Source organism: Sparassis crispa (genome assembly GCF_003851025.1).
Source record: "Sparassis crispa DNA, contig_000001F, whole genome shotgun sequence".
NCBI classification, from domain to species: domain Eukaryota; kingdom Fungi; phylum Basidiomycota; class Agaricomycetes; order Polyporales; family Sparassidaceae; genus Sparassis; species Sparassis crispa.
The window spans coordinates 2,345,421-2,361,857 of NW_020939748.1; the positions used below are offsets into that span (position 1 = coordinate 2,345,421).

The 16,437-nt window shown below is 55.0% G+C and overlaps 5 protein-coding genes across 5 annotated transcripts; 2 read left to right on the top strand and 3 right to left on the bottom strand.

Moving 5' to 3' along the window:
* Nucleotides 1-2,873: 2,873 nt before the first annotated feature.
* Nucleotides 2,874-4,975, bottom strand: SCP_0208110 (NAD-dependent methanol dehydrogenase; the record flags this gene model as incomplete). The annotated part of the gene is made up of 12 exons (XM_027754723.1): nucleotides 2,874-3,231; nucleotides 3,294-3,376; nucleotides 3,436-3,508; nucleotides 3,561-3,728; nucleotides 3,784-3,847; nucleotides 3,899-4,048; nucleotides 4,111-4,208; nucleotides 4,263-4,307; nucleotides 4,362-4,495; nucleotides 4,547-4,597; nucleotides 4,655-4,735; nucleotides 4,790-4,975. The coding sequence occupies 12 exons, from the start codon at nucleotides 4,973-4,975 to the stop codon at nucleotides 2,874-2,876; spliced, it is 1,491 nt and encodes a 496-aa protein (XP_027610524.1).
* An 843-nt stretch (nucleotides 4,976-5,818) lies between these two features.
* Nucleotides 5,819-8,881, top strand: SCP_0208120 (predicted protein; the record flags this gene model as incomplete). Its single annotated transcript, XM_027754724.1, has 9 exons — nucleotides 5,819-5,824; nucleotides 5,878-6,113; nucleotides 6,175-6,351; nucleotides 6,408-6,429; nucleotides 6,493-6,609; nucleotides 6,672-6,727; nucleotides 7,833-8,058; nucleotides 8,115-8,375; nucleotides 8,426-8,881. The coding sequence occupies 9 exons, from the start codon at nucleotides 5,819-5,821 to the stop codon at nucleotides 8,879-8,881; spliced, it is 1,557 nt and encodes a 518-aa protein (XP_027610525.1).
* A 2,304-nt stretch (nucleotides 8,882-11,185) lies between these two features.
* SCP_0208130 (hypothetical protein) lies at nucleotides 11,186-11,398 on the bottom strand (the record flags this gene model as incomplete). The annotated part of the gene is made up of 1 exon (XM_027754725.1): nucleotides 11,186-11,398. The coding sequence occupies one exon, from the start codon at nucleotides 11,396-11,398 to the stop codon at nucleotides 11,186-11,188; it is 213 nt and encodes a 70-aa protein (XP_027610526.1).
* A 161-nt stretch (nucleotides 11,399-11,559) lies between these two features.
* On the top strand, nucleotides 11,560-13,713 carry SCP_0208140 (Prolyl 3,4-dihydroxylase ofd1; the record flags this gene model as incomplete). The annotated part of the gene is made up of 4 exons (XM_027754726.1): nucleotides 11,560-11,784; nucleotides 11,920-12,492; nucleotides 12,569-13,294; nucleotides 13,348-13,713. The coding sequence occupies 4 exons, from the start codon at nucleotides 11,560-11,562 to the stop codon at nucleotides 13,711-13,713; spliced, it is 1,890 nt and encodes a 629-aa protein (XP_027610527.1).
* Nucleotides 13,714-14,416: 703 nt separating this feature from the next.
* Nucleotides 14,417-15,936, bottom strand: SCP_0208150 (RNA-binding protein; the record flags this gene model as incomplete). Its single annotated transcript, XM_027754727.1, has 4 exons — nucleotides 14,417-14,858; nucleotides 14,918-15,239; nucleotides 15,294-15,400; nucleotides 15,458-15,936. The coding sequence occupies 4 exons, from the start codon at nucleotides 15,934-15,936 to the stop codon at nucleotides 14,417-14,419; spliced, it is 1,350 nt and encodes a 449-aa protein (XP_027610528.1).
* Between the last annotated feature and the right edge of the window lie 501 nt (nucleotides 15,937-16,437).

Sequence of the window (16,437 nt, forward strand, 5' to 3'; positions counted from 1 at the left end):
CCCATATTGCACGTCTGCAGTATTGGTTGGTATGGGATCCGGCAATTTCCTTTTCTTCCCCCTGGCACTGCACGTCTGCAGTTCAGCCTAGTTTGGAGACTTCGGGACTCATCTCCGCACGCGGCACGTCTGTCACGTTGCTTGGTAGTGGACCCGGTGCTAATATGCTCCCCCTGATTTCCCCTCGCACTGCATGTCTGCAGTCGCTTTGAGTTTTATGGGACTTCAGATCTCCTTCCCATGCATGCACGTCTGCCATGCTAATTGGCGAGGGGTCTGGAATTTTTCATTTTCTCTCCCCCTGGCGCTGCACGTCTGCAGTTCCGCCTAGTTTGGGGACATCGGGCTTCTCCTTACCATGTGACACGTCTGTCCATTGGTTTGCAGGGAGCCCGGCTAGGTGGTCTTGACGCATTCATGCGCCCTACATTTCACTCCATCCATGTAGCTTACCAATATATTTTTGTAGCCCTGGATGCTAATATTGTATTTGAGGGTAGCATCTTTAATTGTGCTCATAGGCACATTCAATCGAGTAGTGTTCAATTTAGACATTCTACGGCTTTCTTTCTGGAATGGCGAGTGCAGCGCAGTCACACTCATCTCACTCTCATTGGCCGGCTACTGAGCAATTACTGTAGATTGCCCTTTCGATACTCTCGACCATCTAAATTTAGTGCCTTTGCTCACGATCAGCTTTGGCTTCTTTCCGGTGATATACCCATTATACCGGTTGATTTTATTCTGTACTCCGTTAAGTACAGTACTGCATACAGCTTCACACTGTTTTTGGCCCGTAGAAATATATATTGTTGGGCCTTACATTTGTGTTTATAGGCCCCAGTCTCCGCATCCCGCTCTGCCTTGCCTGCCAGATCTAATCATCGGCTATGGCCTCAGCTTTTCTCCGGTGATACAGAGTCTGCTTCCTGAGCTTGGGGCTCGAAAATGTCTTCTGGCTATGGCTCGGGGGTCCACGCATTGCAAGTGCATCTCTCACCACTAACGCACATCGCGTCACAGCTTCCGTGCATCTTTGCACGTGCCATATTCCTCGAGGCTCACCATGCTGATGTGCGCAGTATGCATGCGCATCATCTTATCTTATCTCGCTTATCTGCTTTAGGCGCTCTGCGTTCCCAAGGCGCTTTGCATCCTCATCTAATCTTATCTCAATGACACATCTCGCGCCTCGGGTTTTCGAGTTTGGCCTCTCATCTCTGGCTCTGAGTCTTTGACTCGGGACTGTGGTCTCTCTATGGACTCTCAGTCTCTGGTCTTGCACTCTAGGCTCTGAGCTCCAGGTCTTAGCACTCGCATTTACCGCAGTTCTGCCTCTTAGGACAGCAAGAGCGCATCTCATTCTCGCACGCTCCTATTTAGGCGCGCTTGGCCTCCCAACGCTTCTCTGCGCAGCTCTTTTGACCGCGTCTGCCGAATCATTATCCGGCGAAGTCTTTAGGCACAAAACAATATTATTTTTCCTCAGTAGTCCTAAATCATACATAGGACTGCTGAGATCTCCTATTACTTGTTGTGCAATGCAGTATATCAGCCTTTTGGTGAATAGGGGTCAAGGACTCAGCTATATATTCAGAGAAGAGCCTATGTCCGAGGATTGCAATCGTCTCGGGGCTCATAACCTGTTAGAAAATGCGGGGGCTCGTAGCCCTTTTGGGAAGCGAGGAATTTAATCTGAGAGAATCGGACCGGACGCGAGGTAAAGGATCGGGACGAAGATGTGGCTGCGGAGCTCTCATTGCTCCAAATATAGATATCCTTTTATATAATGGCCACATTATGTAATTAATCTCCGCTGTGGCGCATCCCTCGGATGCCCTCGGATTGCCTCTTTTCCGGCCATTTCCAACAGTCCTTATACGATTTCACTCTTGGAATCAGCTGTCGAGTCGGCTCCCACAACCTTGGCAGGCCGCCCTGGCAACGTGACACATTTTAGCTGAATTTCAGCACTTCGCAAAACGGGCGTGTAGGTGGTAGCTGTGCATCTCTTTTTCGCTCTCCGCTGTCAGTTTCACGTGATTCCCTGCTACCACCGAACGTCTGGTTCCGAGACTAGGTCGACCCCCCCTTCCAGATACCTAACTATCTTTAAAATTTCCACCGTCCGTCATTTCTGCCCCCGATTCGCTCTCAGTTCACTCCGTCTCCATCTTTGCTCCTCCACTGCGCATTCTCTTCCTTTCCCGCTTGCGCCGCTTCAACACATCGTCGACGTCATCGCTACGTCACATCTCGCCCTATGCTATGCCACCACCTTACTGTTCAAAAACACTGCGCATTCTCTTCCTTTCCCGCTCGCGCCGCTTCAACACATCGTCGACGTCATTGCTATGTCACATCTCGCCCTATGCTATGCCACCACCTTACTGTTCAAAAACTCATTCTCGACGTTCGTCGATATCTGTTCTCACACGGCCAACTTTATTCAGCAATGACTTGCGTTCCCAATGCGCATGACACCCTACAACTACAACGAGAAACATAGTTACATAGTTTGCAACAAATCACTACTATAATTTTAGTTTGATTAGTAATTTGTAAAACATTCTGCTTTCCATCTATGCTACCCAAATTTGACCCAAATGAACGAATCGCGGAGCGCATAGTGCGAAGCGATTCTCTTGTAAGGTTTAGAAAGGTCTCACTTTGTTCACAGACGAAATTCAGCTTTAGAACGTCTCTAAACGGCTGGGCCTACGGGAAGGCATCCAGTTTGACAATTCGGACTCGCAGACGTCCCGCCGACAGTCGACACCACTCAGAGTTAGACAAGTATGCACACTACCATCCAGAGATCCATTCGAAAGTCATTGGTACATCCACAACAGGAAGCATGACCATTGTTAAGCCTAATATTCGAAAGAGTTTTCGATGATCCTCGTCAAGTGCTCTCGGCCATCTGCACCAGCGACATCACCAATACCCGGCGCAAGATCCAACACGCGTCTCTGAGGGATCGTCCCGTCGACCAGCTTGCCTACATCTGCCTTGGTGTATCCGACCGCCTTAAGCCCGCGAGGAACGCCGAGGTTGTCGAGGAAGCGCGCGATGGCCTCGTACAGATGTGCGCCGATCTCGACGTCAGGAATGGCAGAGATGGTGGGGTCGGATGGCGTCGTACCGTGGAAGATGGCGAGCGCTTCGCGGTGTCGTGAGGGGGAGGATGGCGCGGTGAACTGGAAGACGGCCGGAGCAGGGAGTGCGACACTTCAAAGCGGGGTAGAATTCAGTGCGAGGTCAAGACATGGTTCACCTATACTCGAACTTACCTGATACCATGAGGAATGATGGGATGGTCGACGTTGTAACCCGTAAATTTGTACTTCGGGCCCTGCTTGTTCAAGCCAGAGATCTATGGACGTACATCGATCCTACAGGTTCTCTACACTTCACAAGACAAGTGTCACTTACAGGATAGCTGATTCCGTGGCATAAGTGCACGCCAGCATTTCCGAAACCGATACCAGCGAAGGAAGCCGCGAGCCTGTACAATTGAAATCAACGCAGACCTACCGTGGAACTCAGTATTGACTCACATCATCTGCCTCATAGCCTCGTGGTCGTCCAAGTTCTTCGAGATTCGTGGCAGGTTCTTGACTGTGGTATGTAGCGCCCACATGGAGAAAATGTCGGCGACAGGATTACTGCCCTGGTAGGCCGGACGGAGGATGGGGTTGGAGGGCCGAGGCGTGCGCTCATTATAGCTGCCAAATGCTCTTGCTTAGTATCAGTCATAGTATGCGCTGGCAACAAACTAACGGGATAGCAGTGTAACTCTCCAAGCTGTGGAAGAGGACATCAAGTCCGGTGCTGATGTGCAATTCTACGAAACCATATTAGCATGGAAAGGACATAATCTATGGCGCGGACCGGCCTCTTGAACATGTACGCGTGTTGAGCGTATCCACAATACCCAAGGCAGGCTTCATGGCACGGTTTGCGATACCGGTCTTGAACGACATAGAGGTGATATCGAGAATCGCTGTACCCGTCGTCTCAGAGCCAGTACCTGCAGTCGTTGGGACTAACGAAGAGAGAATGTATCAGTCAAACATACTTATACTTCCGCGAAATGCAGCTGCGTACCTGCGATGAGTGGTCTGAGCTGTCTGTCAATCGGAAGACCCTTGCCAATAGGAGCATTTATGAAGTCAAACAGATCGGCATCTTTGTACACTGTGAACCTGGTCCAAGGTTACTTCACCTCAAGGCAGATTTTGAGCTTCTGAGATACGCACAAATTCGCAGCCTTCGCCGTGTCCATGACACTGCCACCTCCAACGCTGTGATCATGTCAAATTTCGGTCAGACACATGAACGTCTATGAAGTGACTTACGCTAGAAAATGACTGCAGTCATGTTGCCGCGACCATGCTATCGCGTCCCGCCAGCTGGCTTCGGTGGGCTCGCACACCACGCGGTCGTAAACCTCAAAGGGCAGATCGATCTGTGCTTCCAGAGACGCAATGGCCTACGGGAGCCAGTGTGAAGTGAGCGGGATGGACGACGCGCGGGTGCTTACCATCTTGGCTGGCGGGAGTTTGGCGATGATCGGGTCTGTGAAGACGGCAACCTGAAGACGAGCGTGAATCAGCGAAAGATACAGCTGGGACAGTTGATGGACCGGTACCTTGCGAGCTTTCATGTTCTTCAGGTCCATGCCGACTTCGCGCGTCACACCCTCACCGAACCTCAGGTTAGATGCAGCAACCTACGCACTCGATGAGCATGAGACCCATTCTGCATGCCGAGTCCAACGACCCACCTCGAACGCGTACTCCTTTTCAACAGGGGGAGCGTCCACGGGGCTAGCGAACTTTCTCACCTGGCTGATCGCATGCATGGGGTTATGCGAGCCCCCTGCGCGGCAGCCATGGCACGGGCACGCGGTGTGCTGAGCGGCATTGATGAGGCGGCGGATAGCGCTTTTGGAGGCGGCTACGGGCGACATGGCGGCTCGAAGAAGAGCTATGAGATGTGCGTGCGAGTGCGCCCATGTTACTTATAGCAGGCCGGGGCGAACGTTGCGGGGTAGGTACCGGTGTGTCCACGTGAACTCATTGGACGCGGCAACGGCCGGCCAGGTTGTAATTCCTTCCACCTCATGATCATTGCTGCTGCACCGCATCTTCCATGCTTTTTTGTCTGCACGATGCTTTGACCTCGTTTCTTGTCTGTATCCTTGAGGACTAGAGCAATAACGAAGCTGGAGTCCTAAGTCCGACACCATAGTCTGACCTCAGCCATTTATCCAAACTTCCTTGTGATAGCATCAGACTGTCTTCCTCATCATCGTGGGCAGATGAAAATTTCCTATGCTTCCAGTATGTACTCACCCTAACTCTGGCACGGTACTTGCGACTACGGGTCTAGGCTTGTCCGCAGGACGCGTCGCGATCACGTGCTGGGAAACCCACATGGTGCTAAGTATAGCCAACTCTCCGCCTGTGTTTTCATTGAAGTATTTTTTATTGCGATTATTTAAATCTTGTGCTCCAGACTGCGAACGTATGCATACAGCTTTAGCATCCAATAAGCAACCATTTCAGCCTGGCTGCGGCTCCGATTCCGAACATCGACGAGGTTCGCAGGAAAGAAGTGCTATCCGATGAAGTTGTTCGACGTCGAGTGCACTACGTGGGCATGACGTCTGCGCGCCTTCACACATTATCCGGCTGGGGCCGCTTCTCCATAGTGGTGCACATGCATGCAGTCTCCTTGCCTTATCCCCCGACCCTCCTGTATATAACAGCATAGCCAAGTTCACGATCTTCAAGTCAGAGCAACTCAAAAAATGAAGGTGCACAAGGAGTGGCACCTGTACAAGCGGTCACATTGACCGCATCTTTGCAGGTCATCACGAGAGAAGAGCAGGATGCACAGCAGCGCGCGACGATCGCAGGCGGTGCGAAGGGGCTTGCGGGCGGGCTCGCATTCGCGCTCCCCGCGTCGTACCTCCTGCACAGGCGTTGGTCGTACTACCGCGCGCTCCCACCGTCAATCAAGACGTTCGGCGTCATCCTCGTCGCCGTGCCAGCCTTCGTCATCTCTGCGGACCACGCTGGTCTGAAGTTTGAGAAGGAGCATTGGTGCGTGGGCTACCTTACTCTTTGAAGTCACATTGGATGTATGATTTTTCCTCGTATGCAGGACTGGCGTTGGGAAGCAAGAGATAGACACAGTGAACGCGCGCCTGCAGCAGCGCTGGGAGTCGCTGACGCTCGGCCAGAAGATCCGTGATGTCGCCGCAAGGCATGAATACGGGATCATCGCGGGCGCGTGGACGGCGACGATGGTCGGCGCATTTGGCTGGATCATGCGTGACCCGTGAGCGTGTTTCAACGCGTCTACTCATAAACGGATACTGATGCGCGGGGGGTTAGCTACCAGTCGATGCCGCAGAAGGTAAGTCGCGCAGCATCGTGGGCTGAGTTGACTGTGCTGATACTGCCGCTGGGGGCAAATCAGGTCGTGCAGGCACGTATGTGGGCACAGGGATTGACGGTCGGCATTTTGATTGCAGCTGGCGTGCTCACGCATGCGCGACACCACAAGCAGACCGATGATAACGGCGTGCGACACTTGGTGCGTAGTCGCGTGCATGTATCGTATTCCAGTATGCCGAGTCTGGCGGTGTTCGAGGACAGGAACCCGACCATTCGTGGCGGGACATCATTGCTGAGAACTCGCCCAAGGGTCCAGCGTAGGCAGACTATAGTGGGCGGGCTCGTACTTGCAATAGACGACAGCAGCAGAGTTCTCGAACTTGGACGCGACTTTCACTGGCTGGTACATTTGTACGAAAGGACTAACTAGCACGTGCGTTTTCATTACAAGTGCAACAGACAGAGTCCCGACGTGGAAAACGCGAATGCTCGTGTCGTCTAACGCGTCCGCACCTGTCCGCACCATCCCCGCCTGCCGCGTCCATCGCATGGCGAAACTTCCGCGAGAGCGCGGCAGCCGGTGATTCCTGACCCGCGCTGACAATTCCCGCAATGCATCGGGTAATATCGAGATACGCTCGGCGGATAGTAGCAGGCGTAGTACAGAGAGCAGTTACTTCGTGGGCGTCCGACGAAACCCGCACGCTGACTGATGTCGACCAGTCATCGGGTCCGGCGGTTAGTAACGTGTTTCGGGGCGCAGCTGTTATGTTGTTCATCACGACGGAGGTGTCGCGTCGCAACTGAGGTATGAAGCGGAAAACAATGCGTGGACTACGTCTCCAGGAATATCACAAAAAAAGTTCACCGTAGATAGTACGCGTCGGAAGTGCCGACATGCCGGCATGATGTCGTTGAAACAGCGAACTGGCGGGGCGACGAATTCAGCAAAATGCAGAGGGTAAAGCTTAAGAGGAAGGGGAGCCGTCTAGTATTAATTGCATGTAAACATTGACTGCGAGTCAGGAGGAGGAGGAACTCGGGTCCGAAAGCAAGGAAGACGCATGCCATGCCGAAAGCAGGCCGGGAGCGCTGATACAGCTCGAATGACTGGCGACACTCGTACGAGTGTGATCTTCCCCTATTCTCCTTCTTGTCTTCCGCCCTCACGCTACATAAGTCGTTCTCCCCTCCTTGTCTCCCCGCCTCTCCCGCCGCCGCCACTTCATCGAGGCCTACTCGTCCACCTGCCAGTCGTGCATGACGCGTCGCTTAGAAAGGTAAGCATGATCGTCATCTCCATGAATCAGCAGCGCCCGGAGCGCTCTTCCTTGTTACGTCTATGTCCGTGCCCAAACCCTCGCCCCATTGCCATCTCCTCTCTCCACCACACTCCATGCTCAGACTCCTCTCCTCGCACAGGTACGCATCGCTCGCCGCCGCCCTCATCGGCACCCTCTGCAACTTTGTTGTGGCTGTGCGTCTCCTCGCCCTCTGGCGCTCGTTGGGATGGGAGTCCGAGTCGGAATGGGAGGCCAAGGCTGATGTCTGGAGGGTAGACAGTGTCAAGATCATCTGGGCTCTTCTCTCCGCATATTTTGCTGCTGCTGCCGCCGCGTGCTGCGCCGGTCTCATAGGCCTGGCCAAGGTCCGTCTCCTGACCCCAGTTTCTTCTCCTGCCCCCTGATGTGTTGCGCGTTGCAGAACTCACCCTCCTTTGTACGATTCTACCGCGACTACTCCATCGGCGACTTTGTCTTCACGACAGCGGGTACGCTCTTCCTCAGTTATGCGTCGTTCAGCCGCCCCTATGTGCGCACATCCGTGTGCGAGGAAATCTCCCGCCATCCGGAGCTCATACGTGACCTGTCTGAGATGGGGCTTACACTTGAGAATTGCGAGCTCTGGTTCGAGCGCGCTGTGCTGGCAGTCATGGGAATGATGTTCATTCTCATCGTCATACGGGTGAGTAACCACCCCTTCGCGTGTTCCCACTGAGACTGATGTTCGAGCAGCTGCATATGGTCATCGCAATATCGAAGCTCTATCACCATCTCGTCCGCGATATCTTCACCAGCGCGAAGTCGCACACGAGCCTCCGTCCGATCTCAACAGACTCGCTTCACCGCATATATCTCCTCCCCACACCTACCTCCCCGTCATCCGGCTCGTTCAACTTCAATAACAATGTGCCGTCGGGCACAAGCCCGTCGGAAGACATCGTCGTGTACGCGCCCGTACCCGTCGGTGGTATGTCGGAGGCAGACGCGCGGAAGATGAACGCGACAGAGGCGTGGATTTCCTCCCCGACGTCACCCCGGTCGCACAGGCATTCGCGCTCTTATTCGTACTCACATTCTCACCCGCACTCGCATTCGCACCGCCATAGTCGCAGTACTGCATCGGTGTTACGGCAGGACAGCGGGACCGCGTCCACGGATGAGAAGACGGAGCTAGAGAGCCTGGCGTGAGCTGGCCGTGGAGCACCCGCGTCGCTCCCTGCAGATCAGCGTGTTCATCGTGTAACCTTCTTCAATAAGATATCTGGGCCTGCGTAGTGCATCTCAATTTTTTCTGGGGAGCCTCGGTTTGCAGACTGGAATATTTATACTCCGCTTTGTGTCTTAAACCCTTCTACCTATCAGCGCGTCCCTCCTTCCTTCAAGTCCCACCGCATGATCTCTCCGCGACCTGAGCATTTACACCGTACTCTTTCTGTATTTTTTTCCTCCTTTTTTTCCGCTCTGGGTGCGCCGTAGTGTGGCTGCGGGCTTGGTCTGCTGGCTCGCCCTGACAGCGGTCGTCCGCGGCCTGGCCGCGGCGCGGATGCGGTCTTACTACTGTCACGAATGTACCTAATCTCTGCTGAATGCAACTAGTCTGTTGTACGCCGCACGATACCCCGAGGACGTGTGGTACTGGCGGGTGGAAGTATTGTTCGTCTTCTGTTCGGGAAGACGAGTCGCAAATATTGGTCTGTTGTGGTCGTGAAGTGCCGCGCGTGAAGTAACGACGCGATAAAATCGCGCGTCGATGCGCGTCTCATTAGCCCTCTGGCCATTGCAAGCTGTTCGTTGGACCCACATATATATTAGTGGCCCACTAATGCAGGTGCAATCATTACAGTAATGCAATTCCATTCATTTGAGCTCATTCCTCAGCGTGCTGCAGAGCGCTGGGGACACCAGGCTCCTAAAACCAGCCGTCGCTATAGCGTTCTCGCTCCTTTATCCTACGTTTATGTTTTAGGAGATCATGTGACAAATGTTTTATGAGACTTACCTGATTGAGCGAAACTTACTGTAAAAGGATAGCCGAACAAGAGGAGGAGAACGCTATAGGACGGCTGGCCAAACTGGTCATCCGAGGATACGCCGAGCGCGCACACCCAGCATTTCTCGCAGGAAATTTCGAATAAACCCTAGCATGGGTCTTGTTTTCTGCGACTCCATCAACCCAAATTTGGCGTTCGCGTAGCTCCCCGTCGTGCAGCGTCGCAGAATGCAAGGTGCGATGTTGTTGATTTGGGGAGAGCACTACTCCAAATTGATAGATCACTGAGTTGTCTAATCCACAGGAACAGGGCACCCACAACCTACAGTCCCAAGTTCAAGCTGATGCTGTTGCACTACCTAGCACTTAATTATCTGATGTGTACTTACATACATCCCGACAACCAGAGCATTCCGGTTAATTTCCAACAAGTCACAATGAGAGAAACACACAGTACACTGTATAGCTTTCATGTCTTTGCAATGCTGTAGGAGTGCGCGACGGGGAGCTACGCGAACGCCAAATTTGGGTTGATGGAGTCGCAGAAAACAAGACCCATGCTAGGGTTTATTCGAGATTTCCTGCGAGAAATGCTGGGTGTGCGCGCTCGGCGTATCCTCGGATGACCAGTTTGGCCAGCCGTCCTATAGCGTTCTCCTCCTCTTGTTCGGCTATCCTTTTACAGTAAGTTTCGCTCAATCAGGTAAGTCTCATAAAACATTTGTCACATGATCTCCTAAAACATAAACGTAGGATAAAGGAGCGAGAACGCTATAGCGACGGCTGGTTTTAGGAGCCTGTGGGGACACTCGATATTGCACTTTGTCACGGGTGGTCACGCTGCCGACTTGGATCTCCGCACGGCATCCACCCACAGATATGCAACATCAAGATAATAATATCAATATAATACTTGTTCCATTTTTTGAAGTAAGTCCAAGGACAAATTCGCAGAGATTTGGCACTACTGCACCGTTTGGAATATCCGGGTCAATAATAGTACTGAGGGGAAAAAACCTCACGAGCGAAATGCAGGATATTTATTATATTAGCACGTTGAAGTGCGGGCGCTTAGTAGGACGGCATAGAGATCCTCGAGTCGACCATCATGACTCTTGGACTAATAGTCACCCCGAGAAAATTCGTAGTGCAGATTCAGACATGATTCTTTCTGTTCACAAATACATCCGATCGTGGAAGCACAGGAGGCAAAAGTCTCGAGTAGTTGCATTAGTGGAGGATGCAAGAGGGAATCTGAATGGGGAACACGTCACCAACTTCAATAGCTCCATCAGAGTCGTTGCAGTTACAGTACTTACACTATCTCATAATGCATAACATGGTAATGCATAATACCTCATAGTGCATAGGCCTTGGGCGGTACAAAACCGCACTTCACAGCCAAAATCCAATGCCATAATGCATGAAACCTCATAATGCATAGCAAAATCCGGGCACCGACGCTATGCATTATGAGATAGTGTACTGTAATTTCGATTAAATTACCGCAGGCCGGAAGCAGATGGTGTAGTGATCTGTGGCTGGGTGTGCCTGAGAGGAGAGGGCGGGGGCGGGGGCGGGGACGATAGAGCCGATCGTTCGATCAGAGGCGCATCAGGGAGCGCGAAATGCCGGGAGCGACGAGGAGCAGCAGCAGCACGGGTAGGTGCGCGCCAAGGGATGGGTGCAGGCCTCGATTGTGACAGTGTGAACATGGGACGGGCGCTTGTCGCGGTACTCCAGCTTCATCTCGTCTGGTCTGGAACCCGCGCCTCCTCCCGCCCGTACTTATATCTCTCCTCCCTTTTTTTCGCTCTGGCTTCTCTCCATCGCGTCTTCTGGTTGGCACTCCGCGCATACGCCAGCTTCACCGCTAATGGGCATGAGCCATGACCGCTCTCCCTCCCCGGACCCAGAGCCCGTCCTCCTCAAGCGTCTCAAGATCTCCCATTCCTCCTCGTCTTCTGACGTTTCAGAGCACTTTTCACCGGGCCTCTTCGCCCCTGCCAACATCTATCGTCTCCACAACGAGTACGTCTCCAGCGTCCCTTTCAAGCATGTCCTCGTAGAGAAGCTCTTCCAGGAAGAGCTTCTCAAGGGTGTCAAGGATGAGGCTCTCACTGAGCTCCAATTTTCCGAAAAAGAGACTGATATTTACAAGGCATGTTTTATGATCATGTTCCGCCGCGATCCCGCCCTACCCGCACGCTGACCTCACCCCCCCTCCCACTCCCAGGTCAAGCAGACTGGCGATCTCGCATCCCTCTCCTTCCTCTCCGACGCACAGATCGCGCTCCTCCCTCACCTTCTCACGCTCCGCGACGCCCTCTACTCTGCCCAGTTCCGCAACTTCCTCCGCGCAGTCACCGGCTGTGGGCCCCTCTCCGGCACCAAGCAGGACATGTCCGTCGTCTCCTACAGCAAGTCCTGCCACCTGCTCACCCACGACGACGTCATCGGCACCCGTCGCGTCTCCTACATCCTCTACATGCCCCTCCCCAACTACCGCGGCTGGGAGAGTGACTGGGGCGGCGCCCTCGAACTCTACCCCACCAAGCTCGGTCCAGAGGGCATCCCCGAGCCAGAGCCTATCCCCGCCAAGAGTATACCCCCCTCATGGAACCAGTTCATATTCTTCGAGGTCCAGCCGGGCAAGAGCTTCCACTCCGTCGAGGAGGTCGTCGTCGGCGAGGCAGAGGACGGTCGCCAGCGCCTCAGCATTAGCGGCTGGTTCCACTCGGCACAGCCAGGGGAGGAAGGCTACCAGCCAGAGAGCGCGCCGGCAGTGAAGAGCTCGCGCGAGCAGCTGGTAAGTCGCCCCTCCACCACCACCGACACCACCACCACCGCACGCGACCACCTCACTCACGTGCTCCCCCCTTCAGACCTCCACGTCCACCGAATTTTCCACATACCCGGCCGCGGTGCCCGCGCCACTCCCGGACGACGCGCTCTCGGCGGCGGACGCTTCTTTTCTCTCAGAGTTTCTCAACCCCGTGTACCTCCAGGCGCGCACGATGAAGGCGCTCGCCTCGCGCTTCATCGACGAGTCCAGCCTCGAGCTGCACTCCTTCCTCTGCGCCCCGCTCGCCGAGAAGCTCGAGCACGGCCTGAGCGAGCGCGACGCGCAGGACGGGCTTGGGCCGGGCCGCGCGACGCGCATCCCCCCGCACGTCGCGGGCACCGACGGCGCGTGGACAGCGCGCGGCCCGCCGCACAAGTGGCGGTACTGCGTGCAGCGCCCGGAGGACCCGAGCGCGCCGCGCATGGCCCGCGCGACGGACCCGCGCTGGCTCGGGCAGTCGACCGACGAGATCGTGCACGAGCTCGAGACGCGCCTGTTCCCCAGCGCGCCGTTTCGCGCGTGGCTCGCCGCAGTCTCGCGCCTGCTCCCGCTGCGCTACGCGGTTGAGGCTCGCCGCTTCAGGCCCGGTCTTGACTACACGCTGGCGACGAGCGAGGCGAAGGACACCCGCCTCGACGTCGTCCTCGGCCTGACGCCGCAGACATCTGGCCGGGAGAACAAGGATGTCGATGCCGCTGTCGACCGCGGCACACCGGCAGAGGATGCCCCGTGTGCGTGGCAGACGGGCGAGTGGGGCGGCTGGGAGGTCAGTTCGCTGCGCGTGTTGTTCTAAATTAATGCGCTGATTATTGTTTGCAGTGTTACATGGCTCCCCACGACGAAGAGGACGACCCTGCCGTGTATCGGACTTCCACGAAACACTTGCGATCCACTGAGGCCGACGGCCCTGGCGGCGCGGACGAGAATAGCAACGAAGGTGCGAAGCGTTCGCGCGAGAGTGCGGACAGGATGTCCGACGGCAGCTCGGCACATGAGGAGGCGGAGGATGAGGAAGAGGACACCGGCACGCTGCTGACGGTGCAGGCGAGCTTCAACAGACTGCTGCTCGTCCTGCGCGACGAGGGCGTGATGCACTTCGTGAAGTACGTGTCGGCGGCGGCGCAGGGCTCGCGCTGGGACGTGTGCGGCGAGTACGAGATCGGAGTTGTGGAGGAGGAGGAGTGACTACATCACATTCTATAGTACATCTACTACCTTCGTATCATATTCCTTATTGGTTGCCCGCTCTCTCGTACTTACTGCTCGTACTTACTGACTTTTTCTTTACAACCCCCCCACACACAAACACGTACACCTCTCTTGTTATGCATATGTTTATCTCTGGATATTTTGAGTGTGTGAGTACAGCGCTTCCTGCCTGTGGAACAGTGGAGCAGGCCCATGATCAGCGCGGCATGTTGCGCGAAACCGTTACCCACCCCCTACAAAATTACAATGACGGCTTTTTTCGCGCCGTATAATCAGGTGAACGCGGCACTGGGCCCAGATGGTCTCAGTGTCGCAGGTGCCGAGCAACAGTGATAACTGTGAGCTTACGCCACGATAGCATGTTACGAACGCGTCACGGCACGTCGTGTGAATGACATACGAAAGCACTAGACCGCAGAACCGCAATACAAATCTGCTCTCCATAGCAACTTCGTGGCAATTGCATGGTAGCAAAAATTCACGGAGATGCTGGGCGGACGATCCGAGTCATTTCTGTGGGTTTTCTTACACATGCACCATCAAACGGGCTTGGTTCCAGAGCCCCATAATTAATTCGTCATGGAGTTGCTCATCTATTCCACGAAGGTTGTTATGATCAGACCACTGAGACCAGAGCTAGCTAGACCGGCCTGTACCGTCCCGTGCTGAGCGGCCTCCACTAAAACACAATCTTCTGTCCTTGACTTGGCACAATACTGGCCGATTCACGTTTAGCCTGAGCCAAAGCCGCCCCGGGTTTCACCCTCGCCCTCGAGGGCTTCCAATCGCGCTGTGGCTTCCTGTCCGATATCTGAGGCTGCGGGCCCAGGCGCCGCCGCTGCCTTGCTCGCGGCTCAAGTGCCCCGTCGGTTTCCATGTCCGCCTCGGGCTCCTCTGTCCGAATTTTGCGCTTCGAAAACGTCGGCGCCTCCCGCGCGTCGAGGCGCGTCTGGTGGGGTCCGTGCGCTTTCTGCGCCGCAGGCGCGCTGCCCCCGCCCCGGCGGACGGCGTCGGGAGACGCGTACTCCATCACGAGCTCCCGTCCGAGGAGGCGGTGGTTTCGTGGGTTGGTGAGAGCCGCAGTAGCGTGCTCGGCGCTCGTGAAGTCGACGAAGGCCCACCTATCGCACCGCGCGCAACAGTCAGCGCATCGTACGCCTGGACAAGGCGAGAGCCCCACCCTTTGCACTTTCCGCTATCTTCGAACGTCCCCATCCTCACTGCGCGGATCCACGCGCCAGCGGCCGACGCGCCTGCCTTGTCGTCTGTGTCCTCGTGCGGCGTCTGCTTCCAGTGTGCCGCGAAACGCTCGCGGATGGAGGCTTCTGTGGTCTCGAAGCTGAGGTTTCCCAGGAAGAGCGTAGGCGCCGGGGGATGCTTCTGCGCGCGAAGAATTTTCTGCGCGGTCTTCGACATTCCAGAGCCCTTGCGACTCGCAGCGGACGCGTCGGCGCCAGCGGCCGCATCAATCGGAGGGGCAGGGCGACCACTGTAATCATCACCTGTTGGTCGAAAAAAAGTCAGAATTTGTATTATTAGCAGCGTCGAGACTGGACTGGACTGGCCGTCTTTTATTAGCAGCCTCCTCCCTTCAAGGGGCTTCTCAGAGAGTGTGATTGCGATCACTTTAGCATCGGCGGTGGCGAAGTCGACGTATGCAAACCTAGAACGTCCGGCGTGATCCCTCGAGACAATAATCGCAGCAAAGGGGTGTACTGACCCACGATTCTCTTTCCGCGCACCCTTGTCCCCTGGCCCGCCGCTCACCATCTTCATGGGCATGTGCACCCGCGTGATCTCCCCTACGCCGTCGAAGAAGCCCCGTAGCGACTCCGGCGTGGTCTTGAACGACAGGTTGCCCGCCCACACCGAGTTCTGGCGCTTCGGGACCTTCGACGGCGCGAGCTCTGCGGTGTTTTGCACCTTTTCTTTCTTCTTCGTATGTGTGGGCTCGTCCGCCGGTGTTAGAGTGGCTTTCAGCTCCTTCTTCTTCTGTCTCCGCTGCTCTGCATGGGAGAGGACTGGGATCTCCTCCGAGTTCGCAGACGATTCCCCGGCATCGCTCGCGTCCTCGCTGCTGCTCTCGCCTTCCTCATTGCTGCTTTCGACATCCTCCTGTTCCAGTGCGCGCTTCGACGCCGAAGACGAGGCAGAGTCAGAGTCAGAGCCAGAATCTGAGGAGCTGCTTAGGGAGGACATGGCATGCGCGAGCAGAAAACCAGGCGCGATCTAGGATGCTCAATTAGGCAAGTAAGATCGCGGAACAAACTCCGTGGCCTCGTCAATTTGCAAAACCATTTAAATTATGCAGGGTCAGAGCATCACCAAACTCCTCGGTGGCGTGCAGTCGTATGTTTTCTCACCTTTGGCTTTGTCTGCCCGCAAAAAATGAGAGAGTTGGGCGAATATTTTCAGTGCCCACTTACCCGACCGCCATCGCAAACGCCAGGCGCTTGTGGGTGCTAGGCTGGTTGACGGCTGTTATTGGTTGACACCCACACCTTTGGCTGGGATGACAACATCTCAGATCGCGGTACTCGCTACGATCGATCTTGCAGAAGCCTCAGGTGAATGCAAATATTCTATGAACCCTTCATGGAAGCCAGTACAAAACTCTCCTGCAGTTGAGTCGAGTGGAGATCACAAGTATGTATTGCGAGTACAGAGACGAATAAAAAAATGTAAAGCTAACGAGTGACC